Genomic DNA, 19,181 nt, shown 5'->3' with positions numbered 1-19,181 from the left:
GGATTATTTGATTAGGGATTAATTTAGGTTTTATGTTTAAATTTTAATTTAAAGAATTTTGGAAAATTGAATTGAAAAGGAAAAGGGAATAAAATAAGAAGAGAGTCAGATCTGGGCCATTAATTCAAAGCCCAAATGTTACCCATCATCCCTTACCCGGCCCAAAACCACCTTGACCCGGTCCAGTCTCCCCCTTAATCAAAACGACGTCGTTTCATTAGCTTTGATCTGAACCGTTGATCGTTCCCAATCCAACGGACGGGAACTGGGTTCCCGTTAATATTTATAGGTCCAAAATCCTTTCTCCCCCCAGCTCAGTCGTCTCTCTCACACCAGAGACCAAACCTAAACCCTAATAGCCGCTACCTTTTCCTACCGTCCTCCGGTGGCGGCGCCATCTCCAAATGCCACAAAAATCACACCCTAGAGCCTCCTCACTCCCCTCTTTCCAAATCCACACTCCATTACCCTCGAATATCGCCCTAGTTCCTCGAATCTTAGATCAGAGATGAACCCTAGAAATCCCAAGTCAAGTTTTAGCGAAATTTCGTGTCGAATCCAATTTTATTCGTGTGTTCTTCGTAAGAGCACACGATTAACATCAGATTTGGCCAGAAAATCTAAGGATTTGAAGACCCAAGCCCCCTCTTTCATTTTCGGAACTTTTCTTAGGTATTTTCTTTTCTTCTTTTGGTTTAATCTGTTCTTCGTTTGTTTTTCGGTCTTCTATTTCTTCTCCTCTTCTTGAATTATTATTCATTTGTTCCAGAGTTTATTTATTCATGCGTGAGTAATTGGAGTCTTTTTCTTAATTAGTATAGTTAGGTTGTAATCAGATTAGTTTTAAAATTGTTAGTTTGGTTAAGTTTAGTTAGTAAATCATTTAGGCTAAAGTTTTAATTGTCCTGTGTTATTTGGCATTTACAACTTGTTATTAGATAATTGCTAGTTGGGCCGAATAGATTTTTGATCTTGTGGGTGGGGTTTTGGGTTTATTCCGGCTCATTTGGGTCTGAACAGTTGGGTCAAAAATGACCCATGGCCTATTTGGTCTGTCTGGTATATTAACAGGGGTTCAGGGGCAACTTGGGAAGTCTAGGTGAGAGTAATCTGTGTAATTGGCATAGGGAATCTTTTGGTAACTGCTTGAGAAGCTTCTAGAAAGCTGGGTGGGGGGGGGGGTTAAGTTGATTTTCAGATGTTTAACTAAGGCTATCTAGGCAAAAATAAAAATTGAAAAAAGGCCTAATTGCAAAGCTGAACTTTTCTAGGCTGCCCTACTTCCTTGCCTATAAAGGCATGTTTCCTTGACTTTCAAGGCAGAGATTGAAGAATTAAAAATTCAGAAAACAAAGAAGGCTAAGAATTTCACTGAAAGTTACTGTTTCATTGAGTTTTTTTGTGATTTCTTAAGTTTCGAATTCTTGAGATGACATCTGATCTATCTGGGGCAGAAATGGTTTGATTTGGGTGGTTTAAGAGTTTGGTTGAAGTTCTGGTCAATTTTTGTTGATTGTTGCACATCATTTTCTTGGTTTGAGTTGGTTTTGCTGGGACTGATTTCTGCTACTGTTCTGTTGTTGCTCAACCACTGATTCATTATCTCTTTTGTTTCCTTTCAATTTCCAGGTATCTCTTGGAACCATACAACATGTGAAATGTGAATTTGCACTTTGAATATGAAGTACTTTGAATACAAGTTGAACCTCAAGTTTATTTCTTCCATTTTTGTGTAATTATGTAGGTAAATCCTATATAATGCATGTTAGTCTAGCCCTTCCTCATATTGCTGAAATCTGGAAAAGTGAATCCATGTTTGCTCGTTGGATTGATTCAGAAGGGGTTTGAGTATGAGGTTTGGAATTCAAATAAATTGAATTTATGAACATATAGGTTACAAAGTTATCGAAATGGTTATCTGGACATATATGCATCGTGAGACCATTGTAATAGAAGTTCAAGCATAAGCGTGTGATTTGTACTAGCTTGTTCATCTGTTAATAGTTAGCTATTGTTGAACGTGTTAAGGGGTTTGGCTATTATTGAACATGTTAGCAGTCTAAATCATTCTATCCTTTGAAACTGTATAATTGGTAATGCTCTTTGTTCCCTTCTGCGAATTTGCTCTTTTAAAACTAGTTTGAGGTTGACTATTGAACCAACGCAATTTGGTTTGTTCAAGTTTAGATTGGTGTGAGGTTTTAGTATTTTTAATTGAGAATTCTAAACTCAATTTAATGATTTGTTTAACTATATTAGGTTGTTTAAATTGTGATAGTGTTAGACGTTTTGGTTGACGCCATATATGTCCGTGTTGTCAATTTAGGGTTTAATATGGGCACACAATAGGCAGCCCATCGAAATAGGCCTCTTGGGCCTGTTCTGCCACGTTAACATCTCTCTTGGCAGACTCTTGGGCCCCTCATGTATTGCTTATCTAACTGGGCCTAGCCAGTTTGAGGCTACAAGGCCCGATGCTGGCCTGAGCCTCATTAAACAATCAAACGGTCAGTTAATTTGTCCACCCGTTAAACATTAAGTTTGGTGAACTTTAGCTTAAAATAAAGGATGCAGATTCCCCTAGTCTTCTAGTTAATGAATTAGCCCTTTTAGTTATCGGATTCGAGGTGTGCCATAGACAAAAATAGATAACCCATGACCCTCGAATAGTTAAATCAAATTCTTAGAAATCGAGGCGTGCCATTAGTTGAATTTCCATGGCCCTCGCAAAATTGCAAACGCGTAGTTGCTTTAGGCGCGTCATTTTAAAATTTACCTTCTTAAATTCGGGTGCGCATTTATGTGACCCAAATCCAAATCACAACAATGTTATATGAAATGTGTTGCAAACTACGGGTGCATTTATGTGACGTGATTCGAGGCATATTTTAAATGACGTTGCAATCTTCCTAAAAATGAATAAAAGCGGTTAAAAAGTTTAAAATTGCACATAGGTTTAAGAATGTTCTAAAATCAGATAATTAAGCCAATAATAACAGTTGAGCGACCGTGCTAGAGTCACGGAACTTGGGAATGCCTAACACCTTCTCCCGGGTTAACAGAATTCCTTACCCGGATTTTTGTGTTCGCAGACTGTAAAACAGAGTCAATCTTTCCTCGATTCCGGATTTGAACCGGTGACTTGAGATACCATAATTTATCCCAAGTGGCGACTCTGAATTTTAAATAAATAATTCCGTTTCGATTTTGTCACTTTAAATTGGAAAAAACTCTCTTATATACTCCTTCCGCGGGGTGTAGGTAAAAGGGGGTGTGACAGGGTCTTGTTGATTTTGGTGTTCCATGACTTAGAAAATTAGTTTGAATTCGTGATTATTGTTGAATAAAAATTTACTTAGATGATTAATTTTGATAAAATTCAAATAATACCATTAACAAGTTTGAAACTTTGGGTTTGAGCTTGAATTTAAAATTTGTATAAGGATTTGTGATGGATGTTGTTAAAACTTGTTAAAAATTGGGCAAAGAGTTGAATCTATAGTTAGGGAAGAAGGTGCTTGTAGTGGAAGGGTTGGTGGTAGTATGGTGGTGGTGGAGAAGATGATGGAGTTGGGGAGATGAGGAGGGGGTAGGATTTTTCTTTTTCTGTATTTTTTTCTTTGGGAAGATGAGGAGAGAGAGTGGAGTGGAGTGGGGGTGGGGTGGGGGGAGAGGTTTTTTTCCCTAGTTTTTCTTCTTCTTTTTTTTCGATTTATGACACGCGTCAAATGCTGATTGGCGCGTGTAATGACAATCTTTAACCAGATATAGTCAAACACCGAAGTGGTGTGTAGTTGACACACCTTTAAAAGTTTGGGTGTATAATATTATTCCCGTAAAGGTCAATGGGTAAAATATGTATTTTGCCTTCTTATAATCACCCACTAATAATTTAAGAATCACCAAGTCACTATTCATCTTCTTCCTTATTCAAGAACCCTAGTTCATAAATACCCATTTCAAGAATTAGTATTATTCCTTAATCAAATGGTGGTTTCTATCTCATAGTACACCTCAAGTACTCATCCCACAGTTGTTCTCGAGTATTGAGTAGAGATTTTACCTCTTGGTGTCAAAACCCTAGCTTGAAGAATTGAAGAAATTGCTTGAAGATTGGAGGAATCCATATGGATTTTGATCCATTATAGTGTTAGTGCTTGCATTGAATGATGTTTCGTAATCATGATTGCACCATAAGTACTCACCTGAAGTGTATTGAATGCCCTTTTTAAATGGGGACCTTAAAGGCATTTTATAGGCAAAAGCTAAAATTTGAGTTTCAAGAAACACGGTTGCGGCAACCGTAGGGGCAAGCGACACAATTAAGGCAACCGTAAGGTAGACGACATGGTTGGGGCAAGGCCACAACTTCACTCTCGTTTCCTCTTTGAAAATCAATATGGTTGGAACCGTGAGGCAGGCGACACGGTTGCCTCTGCCATCCTTCAACTTCATCGTTACCCCAATTTTCATGAGTCATGCACTTGCCTATCAAACTCCACTTCATGTAACTTTTATTATGATGAGATACAAGTATTCTGGTGGCTCCATTACCCTCGAGTGGGTATTTATGACCCCGAGACTTCTTTAATTACTCTCTTAAGCTCGTCTTAGGCTTAATTTAATCATAAAAAATCCTGGGACATTACACCTGAGCTATCATTACTTTTGATTATATCCATGATAAGGAGCAAGAGTCCGGATGTCTTTTATGTATTTGCTAAAAGCCTTTAGAAAACCTAATTTCTATTCTAAAATCATGTGAACTATTAATCATAGCAAATCTCTTCTTGTGATCACGATGAGATAAATACCTCCTAGCCACGAGCGAATCAAATCAGAATTTTTTTTTATCACTGTTCCAATTAGTGAATCAACTTTGAAAAGAACTTTCAACGTGCTAAGAGAGTTTGAAAATTTAGGGCGTGTATGGGTACAACTGGTTTAAGGCCATCTCCAACCTTGCCCCCATCCCCCATAATGGGGGAAATATTTGGGGGAATTTAGCTCCAACCCTCCCCCATTTTTGTCCCTAAAATGGGGATGAATAGTGTTCCCTCGAATATGGGGGTACACTATTCATCTCCCCCATTACTATTCATCACTTTATTATTATTATTTTATAATTTAATCTTTTAATTTATCACTTTATATATGCCTAATTATGTTTATGTAATGTCTTTATTTTATTAATATTATATCTTAACTTTGGTGTATAATTTTGATAAATTAATTTTCGTGCATTTATTATTTTTATGTAGAAATGTCAGTAGATAAAAATCAACGATTTCAAGATTTTTTATTTCGACATAGAAGAATTAAGGACAAAAATGCTCATTTTGCACTTCATAATGCATTAATAGATCATTTATGGGAGAATACTAGAGGTTGAAGTTGAATATTTATCTAGTATTTCGAATGAATTTTATCGTTATGTAATATGTATTTAATTAATCTTGTATCACAATGATTTCACTTTTATTTGAATTATTAGTTAATCTATAATAATTGCTTACAAATTATATTATTTAAAATTTTATGGAATTGTTTTAATTATGGAAATTACAAATTAATAAAAATAAAAAATAGAATTTGTTTAATGGAAATTAAAAAATGAAATTGAAATGAAAGATAATAATATAGTATAGAAGAATTAAAAGAATATAAAAAAGTTTGGGGAAAAAATGGGAGAATGGTTAGAGTAAGTTATCCCCAAAATGGAGAAATCCCCATTTTGGGGACCAAAAATGGGGTAAAGGTTGGAGATGGCCTAAGAGGCAAAGGGTAGATAGCAAAGTTGATAGTTATAGAGAAGAGGCTGTTGGTAGTATGGGCCTTTTAATTTTCTTAAACAAATGCAACTATGCCTATTTCGCACATCTTAGTTTCATTTCCTTGTCTTTGTATCATTTCCTTTTGTAACCATTATAATTTTTTGTTGTTTACATGCTTTATTCTCACCATTGTAATAGAATTATGTAATGAACCGATAGGTCATTTTGAGTGTTAGTCCTTATTTTTGTGTTTCGAGACCTATCATAGCTTCATTAGATGTTATATGACTTGCATGCATGGTCCGTGTTGTTTTTCGGAAAATTTTTACGTGAATTTTTAAGAAAATGTGATTAGTTTGCCTATAATGGGACTTGAGTTGACCACAGTCAACAATTTTTGTAAACGACCTCGGATCGGTGTTTTGACGATTCTAGTAGACTTGTATGATGTTTTTGGACTTGTATGCATCTTCGCACCTGAGATATAAGAATCTTCATCTGCGATGTTGGAGGGAATCCAGCCCTTCGCATCTGCATGGGCTTTAATGCATCTGCATCCCCTTTGCTCTTGCACCTGCGGTGCAATATTCCGTAGGTACGATCGACGATCTTTGGTTCTGGGCAGACTTGTCGTTTCACATTTTCGGATCCCAAATCACATATACTCGACCTAGCTCACTTTGAAACACATCTTTGGCATTTGGAAAGAAAATACAAGCTTTGGAGCTAGGGTTTCTTGCACGACACTTGGGGATTGAGGATTTGAAGACTTTGGATGAGATTTTCTTACCCTTTTTAGTCATTTCTTTAATTCCTTGTTATGCATTGAATATTTAAGTGTGTAGTATTTATTCCAATACTTGAAACTTGTTTATGAAATATTCATCGGGAAAGTTTGGATTAAATCTCTTGGTATGCTTATGTATTGAATGATTTTTATTAATTATGAAGTGAGTTAAATGTTTCTTTAATTATTCTTGTTCTTTAATGTTTCCAAAGGGATTAGTTAACCCTAGGACTCGCTCATTAACTTCAAATTAATCTTGGAAAAGGCAAACTCGGGGTTGGGAAAGATTAATTAACAAAAACTTGAGGCGTTAGCCCTCATTTTATAGATTCTACGTAGGGATAGGATTAAACTACTTGTAGCCACATTCGGGTGTACTTAATCCTCTTAATTGTTTTAGGGATAATTCAATTAGGAAGTCTTGTTAGTCTTAGGAAGAAACTAATATAGAACTATTATCCAAGGTTAATTAACATAATCTCACTCATATTTGTGAAACCATGAAATACATTGGATCATTACTTGAATGTAATTCCCTTTGTATCCATGTTTTTAGCCAATGATCATTTACTTGCTTTCTAGGTTAGTTTAACTTTTTGCATTAGTTATAATATTTTCTCAAAACCCCTATTTGTGTTTGGCTTAACATAATAAGCGATAATTCTCTTACTTGCTTAATCGCCTACGTATTGTTCCCTATGGGGTTCGACCCCGACTCATAGTTGGGTAAATTATATTACATACGATCGTATACACTTACTCTTTGAGGAATGATTTGGAGGTTATCACTGTACATCTTGTAGATTCACTCTTAGTTGACAACTTTTACGACGATCAATGTTTTTTTTATCCTGGTATTGGATAATTGTATCGTCACTTGAAAAAGAGTAAACACCAACGTGTAATCTAATTAGCATTAATAAAACCAGAAAAGTACTCGTTTTGGTTAGAACATATATCTTACATCATACAGTTGGTTAAAGAAATATCTAGCTCTAGCAATATCAAAAGTCTAATATGGCATCAAAAGTTGAATGCTGGTGTGATTCCGGATTCCCCTGCCTTTCTGCTGCAGTCTACACTTGTCCGTCCAAATAGTCGACCCTTCATCATCTCAGCCCTGTCAGGGAGAGCATCCTCTAACAAGCAGAATTCACTTTGCAACTACTCCAGTATAGAGATTCTGGCAATGGAAACGAAATTCAGACACTTTGCCACTTTATTGTGTTTCCTTCTTCTACGCGTCCATGTTTGAAGCAATTGACTAATCTAATGCAACCAAAAGCTTCACTGCAGCTAAGATAGAGGACCTCTCATACGTTACAGCAGCCCAAGGATTAACCATGTTAAATACACCACTGTATATGCTTGAATATTGTTTTTCATCAGCCTTCCCTTGCACCTGTTATTGTGTGAGAGGAACACATTCAAGCTCAATCTCTAGTACTCCCCTTTCAACATTCTGCAGCTTCACAGTGATATCCTGTTTCACCTTACCATCTATTAGACTGATAATGCCATCTTTAACAAGAGTGTTTTCTTTGCTTGCTTTCAATTTCCCAAGCGGCATTGATTCACCGAGTGTCGAGTTTTCAGATGCTTTTGCAGCAGTAACAAGAGGCTGAATGTCAATCTCAGCTTCCCCCATGAAGTCGTCAGTTGTGAATGTATCCTTGTCATAGACAAGCTGCGAAACCATGCCTAAGTTCATTAGGGTGGCTTGAACAATTTAGTGAAGCAACTCTCACATATGATGATAATTACTTTTTTATAAAAAAAAAAAAAGGGCAGCCCGCCGGTGCACAAAGCATCCTGTGTTGACACAGGGTCTGGGAAAGGGCCGCAGCCCAAGGGGGTGTAGGGTAGGAAATTTATTAAATAAAAATGTGCAGAAGATGAAGATTCATATTGAAATTGGCATTTTCTCAAGTTCCTTTCACGTATCATCCATCATATGATACTAAAAAAAATGACTAGTGATGTCACTAGAAGGCTATGTAGAAAGTTTTAACAATATTTTTCCTTCATTCAGTCTGGAGTGTCATCTCTGGTTGTGATTAAATTTGATACAAGTTTGGAACACCTCACAGAATCAAAACGACAATCATATTAAGTTAGTTACCAAGATGAAGAGAACAGAGACATGAATGTGATGTGAAACCATTTATATTGAGAAAGCAACATAAAACATGAATTTACGGTTCATCTGTGTTATTAGGAGATGAAAGCTAAGATTTAGGCATATCGTTGAATGTGGTTGATCCAAATTTTATTCCTTAACCAAGATGATGAACTAAGATGTAGAGATTTAAGATTCTGATTGCTCCTCATGTTCTAAATAACATTACAAGGATCACTATACTTATACAATTATGTAACAAATTGCAGAAAATTTTTCTAACGTCTCCAAGTAGCTCTAGCAGCTTGACTGAATGCAGAGATATGAAAGGAAAAGAAGATAATCTCTTTTCTCTTTCCTTGTTTGTTTGTAATAAGAAAGGGAAATTATGCAAAGGAAAAGTTTGTCCTTTCTCTCATTTGTTCATTGATAAAATTTTAACCTTTTCTTTCACATTCTTTTCCACTTCCCCAAAGGAACCAAAAGAAAGAAAATGGCTTGTACCATTTATTACCTGGTCATACCAGAGACTAGATTTAAGTATTCATAATAAAAATAAACATGGAAAGAGAAATGAGAAGGTATTGAGGCAGGTTTATTATTAGTTTGTTCATATAATTGTCCCTCTTCACATTAAATAGCTAATAAAATTAAATGACAGAAAAACACATACCACTTTCAAAGAAGGAACATTTTCTGGAATTGACAACATTAGCTTTTCATTCCAGACAGGGTTAAGATTGTTCTTGATGACACGCGTCTTGACTGACTGCAACCAAAAGAAGTTCAGAGCTGGGTTTAGTATGAGGATTTTAATGCCATGTGTCACCCACAGGTGGTAGGAGAGGGAGGAAAGTTCCAAATAAACCATCAGCCCCAGTTCTTTTGGGTGGCAATAGTTTCCAGTAAGGATGCTACAGATCTGGATAAACTTCAAAAGTTTAGCCAGCACTAATGCAAACAATGACAAAACTCAAAAAAGAATTAGCATTTACCTGGCTTCCCAAGGAGAGAATTACATAAGGATCACTTGTTACCACATCACGGACAGCTAGGTTGGTCCCTCTCACCACATTGACTTTTATCAATCCTATAAATTCAACCATACCTGCCTATAGACAAAATAGGTAGCTGTATGATTCAGTTTTACAAATTGAAAGCTGATTTTGTGAGAAATCATGCATGTGTTAACTATGATATTAAGTCAATCCATGATCGTACAGAATTGCATTATTGTCTTTGAAATTACATAAGAAACCATCATCTTCTTTGCTCTATAACACAGTCTACATTTTGGTTTCGAGCAATTTTGAAACAAAAGCACCAGCCGGGACATGCCTTCCGCTAAAGTGCACTATTGAAAATGGGGTTCGGGAGGCCCTCAAAAAGGCAATAGAGCACGAAAGACTTTCCATCCCGTCTCCAAATGTTTGCAATATAAGTGGCCCTGATTCAAAGCCCCAGAAATCCCCCCATCCCCACCTCACGCTCTCTCTAAAAGAAGCCCTTCCCCTTTCTTTAACAAGAAATTCTCGCTTTTCAAATAATAATTGACCTTACCAATATGCATTCCATGTAAGTTGAGACGCAGAATGGATACAAGAAAAAACATAATTCACTCAGGTTCGTATAGAAGATTTTGTTCCTTACAGAAGAAATTATTACCATTGAGTTACTTTTCTTGGTGCTCCTGTGTTCAGATTCTTTCCTTCTCCAGCTATTACGAAATGCATGCCCTATGCCATGGATGCGATGCCCAGTGGATTGCTTCTCATAATGTCTCTTATCCAGGGCCAAACTACAAGAAAGGCTTAATGAATTGCAGCGTGAGGATGATGATGGTGGGAAGGGGCAGATCATCTGCACATCAGAGTTTAGAAATTGCTGCAGCTCGTATTTTCTCCTGAGTATCCAGCAAGTGAATTTTCAATTCAGAATAGAATGTGACAGTACATATAACTATATCGTATGGTTACTGAAAAGACGCTACCTGATAAAGTCAGTACGCTCTTCTATTGATGCCTCTGGTCTGGGCTTCCGATAACTATCAGGAATGGAAGCTTCATACTTCAAGTTTGCTGCATTATTTCCACCCATCTCTATCAAACTATCAACTTGGTCGTCTGTCCATTCGTCGAGCTTCACTGACAGAACCTGTTAATAATGACAGACTAGTTAACCACCGCACCCCTTTTAACCTTTATTTTGTTTCCATTAGAAAGAGGAAAGATTATCAAAGTGAATAAAGTACAGGAATGGTGCCTACTACCCAGTCAGGAAAAAGCAAGATCTTGGAATGACAAACACAGAAGATTATGTAAGTTGATATTTTGCAAACTTTAACACACTTCTGCAACATACATGAAGAGTACATACCCTCTATACAACAATATTCATCTGAAATACAATAAAATAACAGCTTGTGAATCAGTAAATTCTCCTAACTTTTAGCTTAACCTAGATAGAAAAGGCTTCAAAATGAATAAGATGGAAAGAACTGCATGCTTTGGTGGAAATTTATTACAACCCAAATGAAATACAATATTGATACAAGTTTTTCTCTGCACATCAGTTAAGTTGGAGCAACTTGCTTCATCCAGGCAAAGATGAATAGAGAAGGTTAGGTTCTTTCTTTCCATAGAATTTTCCACGTGGCAGGTTTCTTACCCGTACTTCAACATTTCAAGTATCTACTCCGTTTTAGGTTTTCCAATTACAATTTCAGTTCATATGAAGGGGCACAAGAAAAAAATAGAAATAGATCAAACATTATTCTAGTACATTCAACAATAACAGGATATATGGCGGTTAAGACAAACCGCAAAGTTTGAATATCCAACCTTCGATATGTGCACTCCAAGGCTTCGATGTACTCCGGAGCACTTGATACATATAAAAACTCCAAGACTTAAAGATCTGAATATCACGAAATGAATTAGATATAGAAAGCTATTTCAAGACTCAAGGCCAAATTGCAAAAAAGAGGAATATACAACGCTGATTCAATTAAAGGAAAATCTTCAAAGCAGGATTCCTTTTTTCAAAAAACAAAAGATACTGCTAGGTATTAAGTTTCTTGAAATGCAATATAGTGAGGGGAAATAAAGAAAGCATTTTTTCAATAACGTAAAACAACTAATATTCTCAAGTTTGGATGATTTTAAATCTTCTCAAACCACAGTCAATGTCAGTATGTTTGCTGAATGGGAGGAGAGACTTTACATGAACACAAAACAGCAAACCACAAAAAAACTAGGTGAAAAAGACTAAATTTACTGTTCCAACAACATTTGAGATGAATAAAGTACCAGCACAAAGGAAAACTTCAGAACAAGAAGTAAAAGGTTTCTGTAATGGATGGTCCCTAAGTCAAATAACGTGGGACAGTAAAGGTTCAGCTACAAGATGAATCAAAAAAGTAATTAAAGAGATTGATCGACCTTTTTCTTTAATTGCGATAGGAAACTGATATGTCATAACTTCTGATACTTACACCCATTTTGGATCAGGAGATCCACAATCTGCACAGAATCTATTGCCAGATTCACTCAGCAGCCTCTGTAGTCTGTGTCGAGGACCTGATAAACATAACACAGGAGTACTCGAAACACTTACAAGCTGTGAAAGTGACTATATTTGCAAATCAAGCTTATTCAATCGTGTAAAATGAGAAAATATGCATTGAATCCAACCAATTTAACAGCATAGCATCAAATATCCAACATTTGGTTTAGGAAAAGAGTAAAACTCAACATATTTGAAAAGAAAATTAAGGAAAAATATCTCCATGGTGATCAAATTGACATAAGAGTAAACATGAAAGTGACTAATCCTAGGCAACTGATCATGTATATCGTGAAAAAAGGAAAAACAAATAAAAGAAAAATCATCCTGTGAAAATGTTAAGGAAGATGGTTAGTAAATCTTCAAAACTAGTAAAATTTGGCATTCATGTCATGCTGAGAATAAGATATTACATACTCGAAGAACGCTTTCGTCTATCTGGTTGAGGACCACTACAATTTGAAGATGATTCCATTTGCAGAAGTTCATAGAGGCAAGAACCTAGGAAAAATAAAGATGAGCTATTATTACACTACACATGTGGAAAGGGACAGCAACTATCCGAACCATGGTCTGCATTCAATTGTAACAGCTTGTCAATTCAACACGGCAGGTGAAGAATAAATCTGAGAATGTTAGTACAATTTACCCTTTAACAAAGACCAAAAAGGAATTTGGTAGCATAAATGACAGAAAAAGATGAACAACCATACCAACAGATTGAAGAAGTAGATGATGTTTTTGGTCTTTTTTACTGTAACATACAACAACAACAACAACAACCCAGTATAATTCCACTTGTGGGGTCTGGGGAGGGTAGTGTGTACGCAGACCTTACCCCTACCCTAAGGTAGAGAGGCTGTTTCCAATAGACCCTCGGCATCCTTCCCTCCAAGAACTCCCCACCTTGTTCTTGGGGTGACTCGAACTCACAACCTCATGGTTGGAAGTGGAGGGTGCTTACCATCAGGCAACCCACCTTGTCACAAATCATCTGTAACATAGTTGTGCGAAAATAAGAACAAGAAATGCATTCTTGTCACAAATTATCCAACATCATCTTATCAAACAAACAAGAATTCAGTGAACCCTGCTAGATAAAAGCCCATATGCAAAACCTGAGACTGAGGATCATGTATAATTGCCTAAAAGCTGCACATGTATGTATGTATGTATATTCGCTCATTCCAAATTTACTTGTTCCTTTCCTCGAATAATATAACAAAATAATCTAATCCTAGACATGATCAGACGAGCATAATTTTGTTTTAATTAAAGACAGCTGAGAAAGAATACCTGAAACATTATTGCTATCAGCATTTCCCTCATGAGGAATAGACATTTTCCGTCCTCTAAATTGATTATCCCAAAAAGCTCTATAATTGTAAAGAATCCATCTTCTTTGATCCTTGAAAGGAATTGTCACCACGGGAACCCAAATTCATCCATCAATCAAAGAAGCTTTTATTGGGATTGTGAGAATGTTTCGCTCGTCTAATTGATACGATTATCTACCAAAAGGAGAAATGTATAATTGTATCTATATGGGAAACAGAAAAAATAAGATTCGATTGTGTCTCATGATATGTTTTCCCAGAGCAAAAGAAATCAGATGTTGGGATGGAATGCATTTTTCGGGTGGTTGGGGACAACTACCCAACAAATGATTTGAGGAGATACCAAAGTCGCACGACTGCCGTTTTTGGCGCGTACGCAAGATTACTATCTCATTCCCTTCAAATTAAAAGCCTCCTTTATGACTTTATTTATGCCAATAAGGCTTTGCCTATGGGAGACTTTTGGATTTACTCTCAATTTAATACTATTTTCTTGTACAATGTTAATACAAAATTGTGACACTTTATTAGAATAAACACTAGTTCGGTATACCATTCAATAACTTGTACCGGTAAAATTCGGTCTTAACACGCTACTCGTTAATGCAGTGACACATAGCAGAAATGGTTCGGTACCTCGAAACATGGAAGCTAAGGCCGGGAGACCCCAAGAACTACAATGGGGATTGTCCATTTAAATTCAAATCCAGAACAAGAGTGACTAGAAGGGACTCACCAACTTAACACCTTCGGTCTGAACTCCAGTATACCCAAGATCCTCCCGGGAGATTATGGCCCCTATCTGTTACGCCATTGTAGTTATTACTAGCAAGGATCTCGCCACCAGCTAGTCATATACACAACGTGTAGGCTTGAAACTCGTAACGGTCACATCCTACAGAGCACTTTACTTCATGCACTTGTAACACATGCTAAAAAATCATGCACAACACTCCACAAGTTATTATTTCAATTATATTCCTGACTGCATTCTTGTGTAGCCCCATCAAAAGCCGACATCTAATAAGAATCTCTCTATTTAGCTCTTTAATTCAACTTTAATTGACATTTTTATTTCTAATTTCATTCAAATCACTTTAGATAAATCTATTTGCTAGTGGCCTTATAATATAAATTTAATTACGTATTCTAAAACTAATTTTTAGGTTAAACAGTTTTGAGTATTTGATCCAAAGTTTTATTACTTCTTCTCAATTTTATGTTACTCACTTGTTAATTATTCATTCATGGGAAACTCCATGTCTGGAGTCAATAACCAGCCAGTGGACCCAGCAGCTCAACTAATGGATCAAACTAGAGGAAAACGAACTCCAAATGATCAATCTCCTAAAACTTGACCATCCCGCTCAAGAGAAAATATCTCAGCAAGATCCACTAGCAGGGGTGACGAACAACATCAGTTAGAGGAGACGGTGAAATTTTTATGACTCAGCAACAACAGTTGAACGCTCAGATTGGAGAGGCGTCAAGGGTCCCCACGAGTGGTGCAACAACCGCGACACCAACCCTACCTTCGAGGGTATATCTTGATAAACCCCAAACTTCAAACTGAGGAATATATGGATAGGCCAGGGGCTTCCAAATGACACCGAAGCTAAAGGCTTAGGTACAACCGAAAACTATAAGTTATAAAATTTGATTCTAACCTTATAACAACAGGTCAATGAATAGAATGAGTGGATCGAACAGATCCCAGGAGTTCCACACATCATTAATGGAATCGACATGAACAAGTACTCTCGATAACCGTGGAAGCCAGGTGTCGCCCCATTACGAATTCTGAAGAAGTTCAATATGTCGGATTCCTAAGTGTAACGGAACTTCTGATCTGCGTGACCACGTCATGGACTACATGAATGGAATCAAAGGGAACAATCTCACGAAATAATAAACTGAATCCGTGCTAGTCAAAAAGTATAGAGAGACCCTAACCAACGAAGCTTTAACCTGGTACTTTCATTTATCTGAAAATTCTATTAGTTTGTTTGTTGAACCTACAAATGTGTTAATCAAAGTGCACTCCGGAACACAGAAGGTGGAAAAACGCATGAAGGAAATTTTAAAATCCAACAAGAAAGCACAGAATTGCTCCAGAAACTTCATAAATTATTTTTAAAGGGAAAAGATAATGCTCCCCATCATACCAGATATCTGGGCGGCTATGGCTTTCACAAGGAACTTGAACAAAAGTAGTTCGAAAGCTACAAGGAGACTGAAAAATAGTCTTTGGGAATTCCCACCCAAGACATGGAACGATGTGCATCACAGGTATAACACCAAACTTCGAATAGAAGAAGAAATTTCAACACGCTCCGGGCTCGAAAGCAATGAGACAAGAGGGTACAGTCACCAACCAGAGATGGTTGGTAGACAAGAAGATTACAAACAAAGAGACTCTAGCCTCCGGTGTGAACCTTATTCTTGACCACTACATTGGGAAAATAACAGAAGACGAAGGCCGGACTGAGATAGCAAAAATCAAGGGCAAAGAAATAATATGATTTCATATCGACCGGGAAAGAATCTTAAACATAAAAAATAGTGATTATCAATTCAGACCAAAGTTAGTCGACTACAACTTCAATGTCAATGTGTCCGAGTTAGTAGAGATGCTCAAAGATGTAAGAAGCAAAGTGTTATACCCATGTTTTCGTAATTAAAAATATACAGTAAATTGATGGAAGCTTGGAAATAAAATGTTACATCCCGCATTTTCGTACCTTAAAATTTCGCGTAAGTTAACCGACATAAGTTCGGGAATGAGATTACTTTGAGATTATAAGCATTATGCTATTTCAAATAAGTGATGAGTAAGCTCATGAAAGAGAGAGTAAGCAAATCAAAGAAAATGAGTTTCGTCAAAGTTTGACATTTTGAGGATAAAATACGGTCCAAGCTATAATAACTCGTATTTATAAACTAGTTTCATACAAGGTATCACATGACCGTGATTATAAGATATATAAAGTGGGTTAAAAGTGAGTGATATTTTAAGTAATTTGAGATGATTCTTAATTAGGTGAGTAATTGATTAATTGTTGGATTAGTGGGAAATTACCAAGTTAATTAACAAATTGGTAATTAATTAAAACATTTTGGATTGTCATTTGGATAAGTTTCAACGTGGCAGCAAAGGGTTAAGTTATTATGACTCTTTGGATGAGACTTTGTTTTGGATATGACACATAAAGACCCTTCTTTACACGTAAAAGTCTTGGGGATAAGACTTTATCTTGGACGTAACATATAAAACCCATTCTTTATAGATAAAAGTCTTTAGACGTGACTTTATTCTGGGCATAACACCAAAATGCATAATAAGTCCTTTGTTTACCTTTGTTTGCCTTCTTTATTAATGATATAACTTGGAGAAATTTTGAAGACATGATAGAAGAAGGCCGAGAGAATTTTTTGATGATGTAGATTGTGAAGTGAATATTAGTCGGATAAGAAATAACGTGCTATGATATCAAGAATATCATACGGATTTTCTCCCACTCTGACCTGTCGTTACGTGTTTCATCGCGATTGGCATGTTTTGGAAGGATTGTCAAAAAGATCGGTTCAGGTATGTTAAGGTTATCCCTTCTTTTTTTTTGGCATGATCTAAACGACACGAACGAAACGAACAAATGCACAACTTTCATAAATAACTCTATTCATAGAAATACTAGAGATGCTTATGTTCTTGATTCCCCATGTATCATATTATTTTATCATCTGTTCATGGGTCTCAAAAATACGTAAGTTGGAGTTTATTTCATGGTATTAATCAGAGGCATAATGGTCTTATGACGTTCCGAGATATTTTTTATTAACGTATTTCATTTGCATTTCATGCATTTATACATGCACACTAACCCATGACCAGATGGCGTTATATATGCGTATTTATATGTATATATATGTATATGGGATATGGGAAAGGTTATGGTATTATATACGCAGCACCACCTGATCAGCTGATATACTTTGATGATTTCGCCCACAGTGGCCGAGATGATATAATGGGATGCCCTCAGAGGGTTGATGATGCTATGAACACATATACCCATGCATGGTATGACATTTATACGCATATGCATGACATTATAAAAATGAAATGATTCATTGAGCTATGCAAATGTACATGTCGAGTCTTTTACTCCATGTTTTTCGCATGTCTATTATTTACTTATTTTTATTCCTTACATACTCGGTACATTATTTGTACTGATGTCCCTTTTGCCTGGGGACACTGCGTTTCATGCCCGCAAGTCCCGATAGATAGGTCGAGAGCCCTCCAAGTAGGCTATCTGCTCAGCGGAAGATGTTGATGCGCTCCATTTGCTTCGGAGTTGCATGTTTGGTTAGTATGATTTAGATGTGTATTGTTTGGTATGGAGGGATTTTGTCCCGACCTCTATGAAAATTATGTATTCTTAGAGGCTTGTAGACAGATGTCATGTATATAAAAGATTATATGGCCTTACCGGCCTATGTCAGTATACGAGTGGTTATTTTGGGTATTTTACCAACTTATCTTGTCTTTAAGCCTACATTTTTGCTATGTTTGAGTGATAAAATTATGTGTTTAATGCCATTTACTTCTATATTACAGGTTCTATGTGATTTAGAAGTGATCTTGAAGGAACAAAGTGAAACGAGTCAAAAAGAAGTTAAAAAGAAGAAAATCTGGAAAGGGGCCTCAGTTGTAGCAAATGCGACATATACCTGGGAATTGCGAAGTTATCAATGATGGAAATCGCGAGAAGTTTCTCGCAATTGAGAAGAAAGGGCAATCAGGCAGTCTTCGCAAATGCGAAGAATACCTCGCAAATGTGAAAGTCAACTAAGTAGTCAACCTTCGCAAATGCGAAGTTCTTATCACAAATGTGAAGTCAAATAGTATAACCATAGTTCGCAATTGCGAACTTATGTTCGCAAATGCGAAAATCGAGCATCAGACCTGGACAATTTTGGAATTTCACATTTTTTGGCCTCAAACCCTTTAATACCCAAACCAGTTCATTTGTAAAATATCTTTGGCATATTTTCAGTTCTAAAGACTAGAGAGAACAAGGTTGGAAGCTAGGGTTTTGCACACACACTTTGATCTTGAAGATTTGTAGCTTGTGGTTGAGAATTTCTTACCCATTTATGTTTATTTCTTAATTTCCTTACTTTGTATTGTATATCTAAGTGTGTAGTATTCTATCCAACACTTGAATCTTATTTATGGGAATATTCATATTTAAAATGTGGATTAAATATCTTGTTGTGCTTATGTATTGAATGATTTTTATTCTTTTTTGAAGTGAGCTATTGTTACTTTAATTATTCATGTTCTTTAATATTTCCAAAGGGATTAGCTAACCCTAGGACTTGCCCATTAATTCTGAATTAATTTTAAGAAAGATTATTTGGGGTTGAAAAAGATTAATTAACAAGAACTTGAGGCGTTAACCCTCATTTTATAAATTCTACCTAGGGATAGGATTGAACTACTTGTAGCCATTCCGGGTGTGCTTAATCTCTTAATTGTTTTAGGGATAATTCAATTAGGAAGTCTTGTTAGTCTTCGGAAGAAGGTAATATAA

General features: G+C 36.3%; 1 protein-coding gene and 1 long non-coding RNA gene across 3 annotated transcripts; one reads left to right on the top strand and one right to left on the bottom strand.

The window, feature by feature from the left end:
• Positions 1–7,449: 7,449 nt before the first annotated feature.
• LOC107760300 (putative ADP-ribosylation factor GTPase-activating protein AGD11) lies at positions 7,450–16,199 on the bottom strand. Of its 2 annotated transcripts, XM_075253540.1 has the most exons (11): positions 15,747–16,199; positions 14,318–14,476; positions 13,541–13,755; positions 12,662–12,745; positions 12,174–12,258; positions 11,521–11,596; positions 10,671–10,834; positions 10,346–10,583; positions 9,676–9,792; positions 9,354–9,449; positions 7,450–8,248 (listed from the first exon to the last, which is right to left on the bottom strand). In XM_075253540.1, the coding sequence occupies exons 3-11, from the start codon at positions 13,584–13,586 to the stop codon at positions 7,967–7,969; spliced, it is 1,188 nt and encodes a 395-aa protein (XP_075109641.1). In that variant the 5' UTR covers positions 13,587–13,755; positions 14,318–14,476; positions 15,747–16,199; the 3' UTR covers positions 7,450–7,966. The 2 variants fall into 2 exon arrangements, with proteins under 2 accessions (XP_075109641.1, XP_016433816.1); XM_016578330.2 differs by lacking the exon at positions 15,747–16,199 and having other exon boundaries at positions 14,318–14,513.
• Positions 16,200–16,894: 695 nt separating this feature from the next.
• On the top strand, positions 16,895–18,764 carry LOC107760302 (uncharacterized). Its single transcript, XR_001642364.2, has 2 exons — positions 16,895–17,170; positions 18,203–18,764. It is a non-coding gene; the product is annotated as an uncharacterized LOC107760302 (long non-coding RNA).
• The last annotated feature ends 417 nt before the right edge of the window (positions 18,765–19,181 follow it).

Source organism: Nicotiana tabacum, chromosome 5 (genome assembly GCF_000715075.1).
Source record: "Nicotiana tabacum cultivar K326 chromosome 5, ASM71507v2, whole genome shotgun sequence".
Taxonomy (NCBI): Eukaryota; Viridiplantae; Streptophyta; class Magnoliopsida; order Solanales; family Solanaceae; genus Nicotiana; species Nicotiana tabacum.
This window is presented reverse-complemented; position numbering and strand designations above follow the sequence as displayed.